General features: G+C 36.4%; 1 protein-coding gene across 1 annotated transcript in view; it reads right to left on the bottom strand.

Moving 5' to 3' along the window:
* Positions 1-1666: 1666 nt before the first annotated feature.
* The window catches only part of ENAH (ENAH actin regulator), a 158086-nt gene continuing 146910 nt past the window's right edge, over positions 1667-12842 (bottom strand). Inside the window, exons 13-15 of the mRNA XM_024753165.1 lie at positions 9696-9774; positions 6243-6300; positions 1667-5674 (exon numbers count right to left, since the gene is read on the bottom strand). Of these exons, the coding sequence (XP_024608933.1) occupies positions 5637-5674; positions 6243-6300; positions 9696-9774 (175 nt within the window). The 3' untranslated portion in view covers positions 1667-5636. The remainder of the gene's footprint in view (positions 5675-6242; positions 6301-9695; positions 9775-12842) is intronic.

Genomic DNA, 12842 nt, shown 5'->3' with positions numbered 1-12842 from the left:
AAAAAGTGATCTAAAAGAACACTCTTGGGCTTCCCTGGTGGCGCAGTGGTTGAGAGTCCGCCTGCTGATGCAGGGGACGCGGGTTCGTGCCCCGGTCCGGGAAGATCCCACATGCCGCAGAGCGGCTGGGCCCAGGAGCCATGGCCGCTGAGCCTGCTGCTCCGCAACGGGAAGGGCCACAACAGTGAAAGGCCCGCGTACCGCAAAAAAAACCCCAAAAAACAAAAAACCACTCTTTATATGATGCATATGTCCTCCCTACCCTCAGCTGCCTCCGAGGCCCTGATTTCTTCCCTCTACCTAGGAATCCCACAGCCCTATACCAGAAGCTTCCAGGGGCTCTGCTCTCTGCTCCAAGTATACAACATGCTTCAGAGAAGTGGGGTACATCTCAGTGACGGGGACCTTTTGGCTCAAACACTTAAAACTGAGGATTCAGCTTTATTTATTCTTCATGTTAAATTAATCAGCAAGTATTTGAGGCCTACTACATGCCTTAACTGATACTAACATTTCAGCTTAGAGAGTTTACGTGCAACACGTCAATCTATAATAACTGAAAAGTCCTTTTTTCCTTTCTTGACGTTCAGATATATTGATTTCATCAGATTGAACAAAAATAACCAATAAATGTGGCAGTAATTCTTTCAACATCCTAAGTCATTACGACAATCATTTATTTATCCTCTCACAGGGACAGTTACTTTAAAAAAAAAAAAAGCTCTTTAGAAAGAGATACATTTACATAGTTCATAACATTAGGAGCTTTCAGTTGTATCTCCTTACTGATTCAATTTGCTTCTCTGTGAATTCACCATTGGTATCAACAAGGGAGATATCCTAGACCTCCATTTAAGTTGATGCTGCATATCCCTAACCCTCCTAAACTTACTCTAGTAATTCTTTTCTAATCAATTTTTGACTTTTTGAAAATTTGAAGGTTTCACTTTTAAAGTATTATGAACAGATACAAAAACCTCCTGAGCCTCAGAAATTATCTAGAGGCAACATAAAGGAAACAAACATAATCCACAGGCCTATTTGGAAGTTTGGAACAGAGAAAACCTGCGTTCTAGACCCTCAACAGTACTTGGCTCAATCAATAGTCGTTTCTCGAGGGCTCACCAACTTTAGCTTCTTAGGCAAATGTGCTTATTTTGAGAGAAAACTACTCTTAAAAATAAATGTTCTCCACTGTGTCTTTTTGTAGCCAAAGATACCTGGGACAATTCTATTCACCCAGACTGACAAAGATTCTTTATGCATACTTCAGAAACACCTAAGTCTAAATATAAAATGGCTTTTCAGTGAAAAGTCAGAGGTATTAGCATCACTGATTTCATTAGACTCTCGGGATCTCTTTCTCATCCCTTAGAGCTTTGAGGAGATGTACAGATACGAATTCATCTATTAAAAACAAAAACGGTACCACCAGGAACACGTGTGGAGTTTTAATGTGAATGCTGGAGTAAATGTCTTCAGGAAAGCAGATTATGCAATAGCTTCATAAAGGAATTAAGAGCTCCTAGAGAGTTCTTTCACACAGTATGCTTTATATGATGTCATTCTTACGCTTAATCGATAGAACTGAAAGGGTAACAGGGTTATATATAAAGTCAGGATGGCTACAGAAAGGAATCACAGAGATCCTGTAGCATACCTTTGTAAACTGTGCTTCAAAGGATAACACTACTTAGAACTTAAAGGCCAATTCTTCACAAGGGCACTGGAAGTATATACAAATTTAGGAGACAAAGTTGTATCTAGGCAAATTTTAAAGGTTACCACCCGTTACTTCATTCTTTTTTTTTTTTTTTTAATTCATTCATTTTTGAATGGGAAGTGACTCTTAGTTTGTAGACAAACATTCTGATTTATACATGGAGGGAAGCAAGAACCCGAGACGGGACAGAGAGGAAAAAAATCAGTTAATATGTTTACACCTGTGGACTGGGTAATGACTGCAAACGTCAGTGAGTGGCAGGAACATGGGGTCCACGAAAAGCGGAGAGGATGAGGGAGGGATAAGTTGGGGTCCGGTAGGAGAAAGAAGACAAAGACTGTTGTATTTCTAATGAAGACATCAGAATTTTAAAGCGAACTCAAAATCAATACTTCGTAAGAGTCAGATAAAACGTACTGCTGCTTATATGTGGGTTTCAAGAACTACATATAAACAAACACTATATAAACAAACACTACTGTATAAACAAACACTATAGATACAGATTTCACTATATTTAAAACTCAGTACTTGGTAAGGCCCTTACAATATCCTTTACACTGCAAACTATATAAAGGAAAATTTTAACTGCATAAATGAGTTTAACGTATCTACGCTGTAAAACAAAACGGAGTAAACTTAAACATTTATCACTCTCTTGACTGTAAGACACTGTACCAAGCTGGGCCGAGAGAAAATAAGAACACACAGGGAACACCCAACAGCTATTTCAAGCAAAAAGTAGATAGATACATTACCACATATTCCCTTTGTATACATTACTTAGTATTTATGACTTATGAAATCTTTGTAGTGTTGGTATGTAAACTTTAAGAAGTGAAGTCATGGACTTTAAAGAGTGTTTTCTACATTCAGTACAACTTATTTTAGAACCAACAGATTATGTCAGAAGATTATCTAAGTGTCACAAACAAGCAACACGTATATACTGCAATTTTATTTCAATCGCACAAACGAAGTTAGCATGTAGGAAATTTAAATGAAACAGTACGGTAAAAATAGCAGAGAACCAAAAACTCTAATAAGGAAGTACACCTAAAGCATGAGAATTCAACATTCATTAGTGTTTCATCTTCAGTTTTGATTGACACTTGATGCTTGCAAATTTTGAAACGAACTTTGAGATCATGATGACGATTCTGAAGAGATTTCAGCACCAGCACTAAGATTTGTACATTCAGTTGGTTTGCAATTGACTTGTTAGCCATTTACATAGTGTATAGTACAGATTTGTCACAGGTCAGATCACAGTGTTGAAGGAAAGAAGTACCTTCCTGAAATTAGAAAGGATCCCCTAAACTGCGCTCAGCTTAAGACATCCAATGTACAAGAGCACGAAAACCATCGTAATATTGTGGCTCCAAGGAACATGGTTTTGATAAGGAAAATAACCTAAGCTTCTGCTTCCCGTCTTAATTACTGAAATCTCTAACAAGGACAACACTGTCACATAGGACAGCAAATGTACACAGTAATTCAATCAGACTTCTTGGAAAGAACACATTTAGCAATCTGGGATAATGCAGAACGACAGGAAATAAAACGTGATTCAACACTGGTTCTTTTTGTCATTTTACACAGACATCACGTTAATATTAGACCAAGGCACAAAACGTTTAGTGCATAAACCAGTTTCCTTTTTAAGATCTAGCATTTTTACCGTAGTCTTTTATCTTACTTTGGACCACTGGTACCCAGTACTCTATCCTACTATAGACTGTTTAACTTAATCAACAAAATCAAAAGTGATTTCTGACCAGATTTATGGGGGACATAAACATGTGTATCATCAAAGTGTTTGCATAACCAAAAGTACAATAATAAAGATGAAAATGCCTCCTATTTCTTTTACAAAGTAGTACTTCATAAGCTCGCTGCATCTGTAATGTCTTCACTATTGGATGACAATGAATAGAAAAAAAGAACTGTGTACTTGAATTATGATAGCTCCTCCATCACAGATCTAAAAATGAAGTTTCTACGGAAACAGGAACTATTTTAACAAGGGAAAAACATTCCCTCATTCAAACCTCTTTGAAGTGGTAATGGCTGCAAACTTGCAGCGCTTACAAGACTATGCTATCAACAAGTTCTGTCTTGTGAACTTAGATTAAGAAAATCTAGAAAGCAGACGAAAGTGGATTATTTCTTCAAAATTTTAGTAAAACTACTGATAATCAAAGTTTCAAAGCAAATATGGCACATAATAACTCAAGCGTAAATCAAGATGGAGAGCCTGGAGAACTGTGATTTCCTAAAATTTCAAAAAATTCTATCATTGCAACATACAGGATTTCTCCCCTATTTTAACCTTAGAAGTTTCAAAGAAAAGGGAGTGGATAACATACACACACGTGAGTGCCCACACAAACACGCACGCACGCACACACATGGTGGTAAGTAGAGTATCTAGTTCCTTCTTCCCACCACCTAAGTCTCACTTTATTTATTAAAAGAAAATTATGCAGGAACCCCCTCGTTGTTTTCCCTTTATCCAATGATTTCTGTGACCTTAATTTGCTGCCGTCATTGTTACTTTTCTAGGATTTCAACATAACAAGGTTCAAAAGCAGCTTTGTAGTCAGGAATGTGGACCTGAATACCTGTATAACTGCAGGGCGCCTAGGTCATAACTGCCAAATTCAGGGATGGAACTTTTGAGTTCCACACTAAGATGTCATTCATGTGAAGCTCAGAATCATGTTTCAGACCACTGAACTTACTCAAGTGAAAATACAAACAGCTGAAGACATGATGTCAAAGATTAAGTACTTGGTGCTGTTAACATATTTACGAATTAAAGTCACAAAATATTCCTCATTATTATTCATGCAGGTAACTGAGAACGAAGATAGCGCAGAAATTAACTTTAAATAAAAAATTATTCCTTCCCTTCCTCCCGCTCCCCTATACTCTACAAAATGTTTTCCCTGGGACTAGGCCTTGAAAAGGCCACTACGTATTAGTTTGACATGCATAAATTACCGTCTGCAATTTAAAAAGCTAATTTTGTGGTGGTTGTAATTACATTATAAAAATGTCCACGTGCATACATCTAAAAAAGGTTGAAAACCTACAGTGAGTCTACAATATACTGTTTTACATTTGACCACTGGTTTGTGTTATGTAGGAGTCACAGATTTGGTAAAGCATTGTAACAATTTAGGAAGGCATCTAAATCTTTAAATTCTGGACAAATTTTATGTTTGAATCTACAAAATTGCATGAAGGCTAAACTTGAGAGACTTCCTATCATTCTAAAATTCCTCACTCCGATCAAATCATTTTTAGGACACTTTCTTATAAATATCACCCTTTGAAAGCACGTACAATTCCATTTGTTCCACATTTTATGATCTTAACCTACATAGGGCTAAACTCAATTATTCATGGAATATCAAATATGATAGGAAGACAAACCTGAGAGAAACATTTACAATACAATAGCATAACTTGCTACATTCCTCATCACCATTCTCTGAAAAAAAATTCTCAAGCCTTTCTCCTCTTTATTTTAGCAATGGATTGTGGAAAACGTGCGATTTTCTCTTGACATGAAAGTATTTCAATGCATGGTGATCTTGCCTGACGGATTCAGTATTTTCTGCATAACTGATACAGGAACTCCTATGTGACTCTCCTCCATCCCGTTGTAAAGGTCAGAGAAAAGCAGAAAACTGTGAGGGAAACAGCTTATCGCCAGAGTAGTAATGTCTGAAGGCTTTCAAAGTATGTTGGTTTTTCCCTCCTTCCGACTGTTTGTCTCCATTTTCTTCTTACAGCTCACAAGATGTAAGGGTTTTGTTGTTGTCAACACAGCTGTTCTTTGTAGGTTTTTTTCTCTTTTCCTTTCTCCAGATTAAAGTCCTGTCTCTCCTTAGTTTGATTCTCTCTATGCAGTATTTGACTTGCTCAGTTCCTGCCTGATTGCTGGGTAGGAAAAGGAAAAATATTAAAAGTAAATATAATGATAAGGTAAAATAAATGGGTGATTCGTTCTTAAGAAATCTTAACGATTGTATTCAAACTCACAGTAATAAAAAGACACACTGATCTTGCATCTTTCATTGCAGAAATCTTTGTTTTCTTATTTGTACGAAGACCATACTGATTTCTATATATTTATAGATTCTCTCCATTTTGTACACAAAACGAAAACACCGATTTTTGGGGCTTAAAACAAGAGGTCAGTGGGATGGGATGGATGAACAGAAGTAACCTAGAGAAAGACTCCTTCACCTAGTTTTCCATCTAATACTACTCAACACCGGAAACTTAGGAATCTTGCTTACCCCTATTCTCACAAATAATTTCCATTATATGAAGGAGACAGAGCTCCTCCCTGACTCCTAAACCAAGTAAAGGGCAGGATAATATGGAAAAGTAATTGTTTTATGCCCTCAAGTAATAAACTGGGTATTTCTTTATTTGCATTTTCTTTAAAATGGCTATTCTTGAACACTACTCTAAAGGGTAGCATATTTGTTTAGACACTCACCATCAATGAGCTCTTCTTTTAGCTTAGTTAATTCTTTTCTCATTTCATCTAAAATGTCCTAAAATATTAAGGGAAAAACATCAGAAATACAGAAAAAAACTGTTAAAAAGATTCTTGCTCACATAAAATTTTAAGAATGTATGAAATATTACGTATGTTTTTCATTTCCAGAGTCACAATTTATGTCTTAGAAGATTAACCTTGGTAAATTTTGTTTTAATGGTCTTTGCTTCCCAATCTTTGCTTATTCTAGCTTAGCAAAATATGAAGCAGAATGTTTTCTAAAACTAAAATAATTACTTGGTCGTCCAGTGAAAGGTATGATTCAGATAATTTCTAGAAAACGTAATGGCTCTGCTTTTCATCTAGTCTTCTGGGAGCTGTCTAAGAGGTAACAATACATAAAGAAGTTTCAAGGAAGAAGACATGTGAACCGGACAACCAGCGCTTGGCAAATCTGTCACCTGGTCTGAAGTACGGGGACTCCTTACTTCAGGAGTCACCAGAGCTACCAAACTAAGTTTCAAGGAATCTAGGATTCCCCTGGAGGGCCCTCAGGGGCTGCCCTAATAGGTGGGGAAGGAAGAGGATTGGACCCCGCTGGACGTGCACAGTCCAAGAAGCAGGGACCAGCCACACATAGCTGCTGAGCACTTGAAACGTGGCTAGTCTGAAGCGAGATGCATTGTAAATGTAAAACAGACACCAGATTTCAAAGATTTAGTATGAGGCAAGTAATGTACAATCACTCATTAGTAATTTAAAGATACTGACTATATATTGAAATATTATTTTGGCTATATTAGGTTAAATAAAATATATTAAAGTGAATACCACCTGTTTCTCTGTATGTAATGTGGCTACTACAAATTTAAAGTACTATGTGGCCCGTGTTATGTTTCTAGTTAATAGTGATGCTCTGGACCCTCCTTCCTATATGAAAACCGATCCATCGTTACATATTTTGCAAAATCTCTATTTATAAAGTTCAATTTGAAATAATGGATACCCCCTAGTTAAAAAATGAAGACTGTGTAATATGAAAGCTAAAAGGGCTAATAAGGTGACACGATTTTTTTTTTTGCGGTACGCGGGCCTCTCACTGCTGTGGCCTCTCCCGTTGCGGAGCACAGGCTCCGGACGCGCAGGCTCAGCGGCCATGGCTCTCGGGCCCAGCCGCTCCGCGGCATGTGGGATCTTCCCGGACCGGGGCACGAACCCGTGCTCCCTGCATTGGCAGGCGGACTCCCAACCACTGCGCCACCAGGGAAGCCCAAGGTGACACAATTTTAATGGGTGAAAAATAGCTATCCTTTGGAAGGATTAATTTCAAGTTATTTGACTTTAATACTGCACACACCTCAGGTAACATTAAATTGCTCTGTGTTTAAGGTTCATTTTTTAAAAAAGCTTTTCACGCTTAAAATAAGGTTGAAAACTATCAATTAGTTTAATTCCTTCATTTTCCAATGAGGAAACTGAGGCACAGAAGTTATTATATGGACTAACAGATATCCTTTTTCAAATTAACTTATTTAACTTAACTTTAACTGATTTAACTTAAAATCAGTCCTAAAATCAAATCTACCCTCTCTTCTAGTCCCTACTTCAGATTGCCAAGAACTTACCATATTTTAAATACGTGCAAGTGCTCCATTTTAAAATGTTTGTCAAGAAAAGAAAGCCATGTTTAACACACAGGAAACAAGGGCTTGATTATCAATGACCACATGCTTTTCAAATGACATAACTCAACTGAACTGTTCAAACAGCTTTGCAGTATAAAAATTAGGTTGATCTGAAATTGTTAGCATTTGCCTCTTTAATTCCTATTTAACTTTTACTTTGAACTCATTATTGCAACATTATTGGTCTCTTTTTAAGCCCCACTCAAACTTTGTTGGCATTTAAAAAATGAGTGATAGAATGGGGAAAGTGAACTCCGAATAAAGACTGGGTTCTTTTTTTTTTTTTTTTTAATAATTTAAGTGTGTTAGTTTCTGCTTTATAACAAAGCGAATCAGTTATAGCTATACATACATCCCCATATCTCTTCCCTCTTGCGTCTCCCTCCCTCCCACCCTCCCTATCCCACCCCTCTAGGGTGGTCACAAACCACCGAGCTGATCTCCCTGTGCTATGCGGCTGCTTCCCACTAGCTATCTGTTTTACATTTGGTAGTGTATATATGTCCATGCCACTCTCACTTTGTCCCAGCTTACCCTTCCCCCTGCCCATATCCTCAAGTCCATTTCTCTAGTAGGTCTGAGTCTTTAGACTGGGTTCTGATCCTGACTGTGGGACTGAGTAAATTTAACTTCTCTGAACCTCAGATGTGTACAACTTGAGTACAAACACTATGTTATCTGACTACTATGAGAATTAGGAGACAATGTCGTGCAAATAACCTAGCAAATGCGTAGCACTGAAGTCCGCCAGACAGTCAATAAAAGCCTGCTACGGTGATCTGTACAACTGTTATTTTCAGAGGCTACCCTGAAGTGCAGGGTAAGAAGACAAAGATTAAATTTTTCACTACACGCACATCTGTACTCAGGTCTGCAAAACTGATAGTTGTTTTACTAAGATGTCCTGCCTTCCATTTCAAATCTTTTAAACACCACCATTTAAAAAAGAAAATTATTTACCTCTTCTAGAAATAAGATAGTTCAAGGTTCCAAAATCACCTATTACTCCTTCCATTTTTTTTCTGTGTATATAGGTATTAAATATAATGCATATGTATCCAAAATACGAATAATATCTTTTTCCTTTTTATAAAATCGACATAACTGTTCATACTGTTTGGTTACCTGCCTGTTTCACCTAATGTGGGCAAGTGTTCACAATTTATTGTTCATTATTCTCAGTTATGGTTCCTTAATAGCTGCAGAGCCCTCCTCCACACTGTATAGTTACATACTTCTATCCTATTTTCTTAGCATAAATTCTTCAAAGTGAAATTGCCGGGTTCAAAGGTAAATCATTTATTTTTAAGGCTTTTGGTTTGTCTTCCCAAACCGCTTCCTAGACAGCAGAAGTATGTGAGGTGAGAGTGCCCATTTTCCTCACATTCTTGCCAAAACCAGACTTGGTGGGTCCATTTCGGCTAATGATAAGTGAAAAGTGCAAGCCCATTTTTTTTTTTTAAGCAATTGTACACCATTCACTTACATTTAAAGTTTATAATATAGCATTAAACCATTGCCCCTACCCTCCACCACTGTTGGCACTTTATGCAAACTTATGAACCAAAACACGAGGATTTGAAAAAAATAACATAGTACTAATGCCACTGTTTAACTTGCGTAAAAAAATATCTAACTCTACATTCTTTTTTTTTTAACTCTACATTCTTTTCAAACACGTTCACAACCTGTCAAACATATGCACATGGGATTTTTTTTTAAAAGAACAAGTGCAAATAAAGGGAAGCTGCCACTGGTCGCCCACCTGCTTCAGCCTGTCATAATCCAGTCCCTCCGTCTGGACTCCGTTGGCACTGGGCTGTGACGAGGGTGCAGATTTTGGTCTGTACAGATGAAATTTTCAGGACAGGTAAATAACGCTTAGGATATTTAATGAGTTCATTAGTAATTGCAAACTTACCAACCCAACACCAGATTAAAGTACATTTCTTAAAACATGAGTTAAAAAAGTTCATTGTTCTAATAGTTGCAGAACTGATAAGAACATATGAAAGTATTTCTCACTTTTCTCAGTATTATCAGTTATTTGTAAAGAAATCAGAAAAAGGTGATAAGATGAGAAGACTTCTCCAGTAGAGGACGACACTCTTTGGGCACGAGGAGGGTGACTGGGTAACATGTGGCATGGTGATCAGGACAGACGGGAGGCCAGCCGCAACGTCCCAGCCCAAGTAAAACAATCATGTTTTCTCCTTTTGAAACTGTACGTTATCTACTAAATATCTGGCAAACCAATGAACAGGAAATTATAAAGACTTGAATATTTCACTCTATATAAATCAATTTACAAATTCTATGCAGGAGGAAAAAATACTTAATGAGTATGATTTCTTTGTATGTGTTTTATTCCGTTTTAAGCATCAAAACAAATAAGGATATTGGGAAAATGATTATTAAATTAAAAGTATACTCATGTGGCTATTTCCCAATGAAGTTTTTATGAAGACATCATCTGAATTGTCATCTAACTACTTCCAAAAACTTATTTTATTTTTTTAAAAGGAAAAGGGAGGGGAATGCCACATAGAAGCAGATGGTCAATTACTATTGCACTTTCAGAAGTTTAGCTTCTGTTCAAAATTTTACATGAAGAAATAAGTCTTAAGTATTAGGTATATTTTTATCAAGTCAGTCAGTCATGGCTCCCTCTCCAATTCTGGCAATGAGAGAAAATACTAAGTGGAAAATCTAGAATTTTAATTAGATGGTCCTTTATTTTCAGGTTTAGTATATACTGAGTGGCCACTCTTTAAGGGTCACAAATCAATGCAAATGAAAACCATTAGTCAGGTCATATATTTCCAACTTTGCAGAGTACCAATGTTAGAAATTTGAACCAAGATTCAATGTGTATAATCACTTTTTCAAACTTATAATTGTTATAAGGCATATTTATACTTCAAACCCATAGGCACTGTTTGTGAAGATGAAATATTGAGTTAATCTGCTTTAACATCAAACATATGACAACTTAAAAGATTGTTGTGAAGGAAGACAACCAATTTTATTACATATCTGCAGCTATGTTTATATGAACGAGAAAAATAATAACTTTCAGAAAACCTCATTCAAGAGGCACTGAGCTAGGCCCTGGGCTGGATAAGAAGATTTATATGACATACTTCCTTCCCTCTTGAGACAATACACCTTTTTCACTTTGCTGAGACTACTTAATTCTACAGTCAATTAAGACGTATTGAGACCCACAGTGTGCAAGTCACAGTGCTCTGGAGAGTCTGGTCTATACAGTCAATATTCATAAAGGCTGACATACTGTGCGTTTCATTTACCCATAGTGTCCATCCTGCTCTCCAGAAGTAAATTATCATTTATTCTGCTTTTCTTTTACATTTCACATTTAACTGGTACAAACTAGCTAACTGTTTTCTCCTAAACTTATACCGGGCTGGCCAAAGAGTTTGTTCGAGTTTTTCCGTCAGGTTTTTTTGTAAGATGTTACAGACTATCCCTGAAATTCATGTGAATAACTACGGTCTGCTACTTAACCAGGCAGTATGTTATGAATATATCCATATTTAATAAACAATGCAAAATTACTGTTATATGACAGAAAACTGTGGAAACATGCAATTTTTAAAAACTTTAACTCATGCTAACATGCAATCCACTTACCATGATAATTTAAAAAAGGGGGGAACTTTTCATACTGAAGGAAAGACGTAATCACCACTTCTCAAAAAAGGCTTATCAACATTATCCCAGGGGGCACTACGTATGAAAGCAGCAAGGTAACTGAGAAGATTTACAACAGAAAATCTCATTGTTAAATGCTACTTTTCTATGTGCTAGCAAATTTTCTAAATAAGTCTTCTGCTCAAAACAATTAAACCATCTCAAAAAAAGCAGGAGAAACTGTTTCACTATTGTATTATGAACGCTTTATGCAGATTTAACTGGCTGACAAAATGAACTTACCAAATATTTTAATCATCTATGGCATGAAAATAATTGTAGCTAATAACAGCCTGGCCACACAGAGTCTGATTACAGAACTCCTTACTCACTGCCATAGACACCCCCTCCATATACTATTTAATTCATGCTCCCAGTAGACCTGATGTGTACTTTTAAAAATAGGTGTATATAATAACATGGGTATGTCTCAGTTATTTCTAACATAAGGGTTTTTTACCATAATTGATAACAAAAAAGGGGGATTCTCAGAGGTTTTTATTACTTTATAATGAGAGTGTTGCCTCTAGATACCTGCCTATAAAGTAACTGTACTACAACTGTTTAAGTCTCTATTCTGCCAAATTAATTCTAAATATGGCTTAAGCACTTGAGGATTTTAAGTAATTGTCAATTTTTTTAATCAAGAAAGAAATACATGGCTCATATCCTAAGTTTTCTTAATTAAAAGATGGTATAATAAGACTCATCCTAGAAAAGAAATAATCTCAAGGATGTTAGGTTGTTAAAGATACTCAGTATACTGCAAAGTATGTAGGAAATAGAGATTTTCCTCAAATAATAAATTATTACAATTGTGGCTATAGTACTGTCCTGTGTTCCAGTGACAAACAGTACAGGATCTTCTATTCAAATTTTTAAAGCCTTGTCTTATACTCATAAGGAGAACGGCCTTTAAAATAAAATGCAAAAGCTACAAACACTCTAGATATATGAGGCCTTAGATTCCCACGCTAGTATTTCTGATATGTTTATCATTTATATTAGTATTTCTGATATGTTTATCATTTATATTTATCATAATCCAAATATAAACCGATGGTGGGGAAATGAATACTATTAATCTATTAATTTTTCTCATTAAAATCGCTCAGAATTTTTTAAAAAAGTGTTCTAAATACAGCTAAATATGAAAGGCTCGATCTGCCTACATCTCTCCCTGTGGTGATGACCAATC

Source organism: Neophocaena asiaeorientalis, unplaced genomic scaffold, assembly GCF_003031525.2.
Source record: "Neophocaena asiaeorientalis asiaeorientalis breed wild unplaced genomic scaffold, Neophocaena_asiaeorientalis_V1.1 scaffold634, whole genome shotgun sequence".
NCBI lineage: Eukaryota > Metazoa > Chordata > Mammalia > Artiodactyla > Phocoenidae > Neophocaena > Neophocaena asiaeorientalis.
Note: the sequence above shows the minus strand (reverse complement) of the source record. Positions and strands in the feature narration are given on the sequence as shown.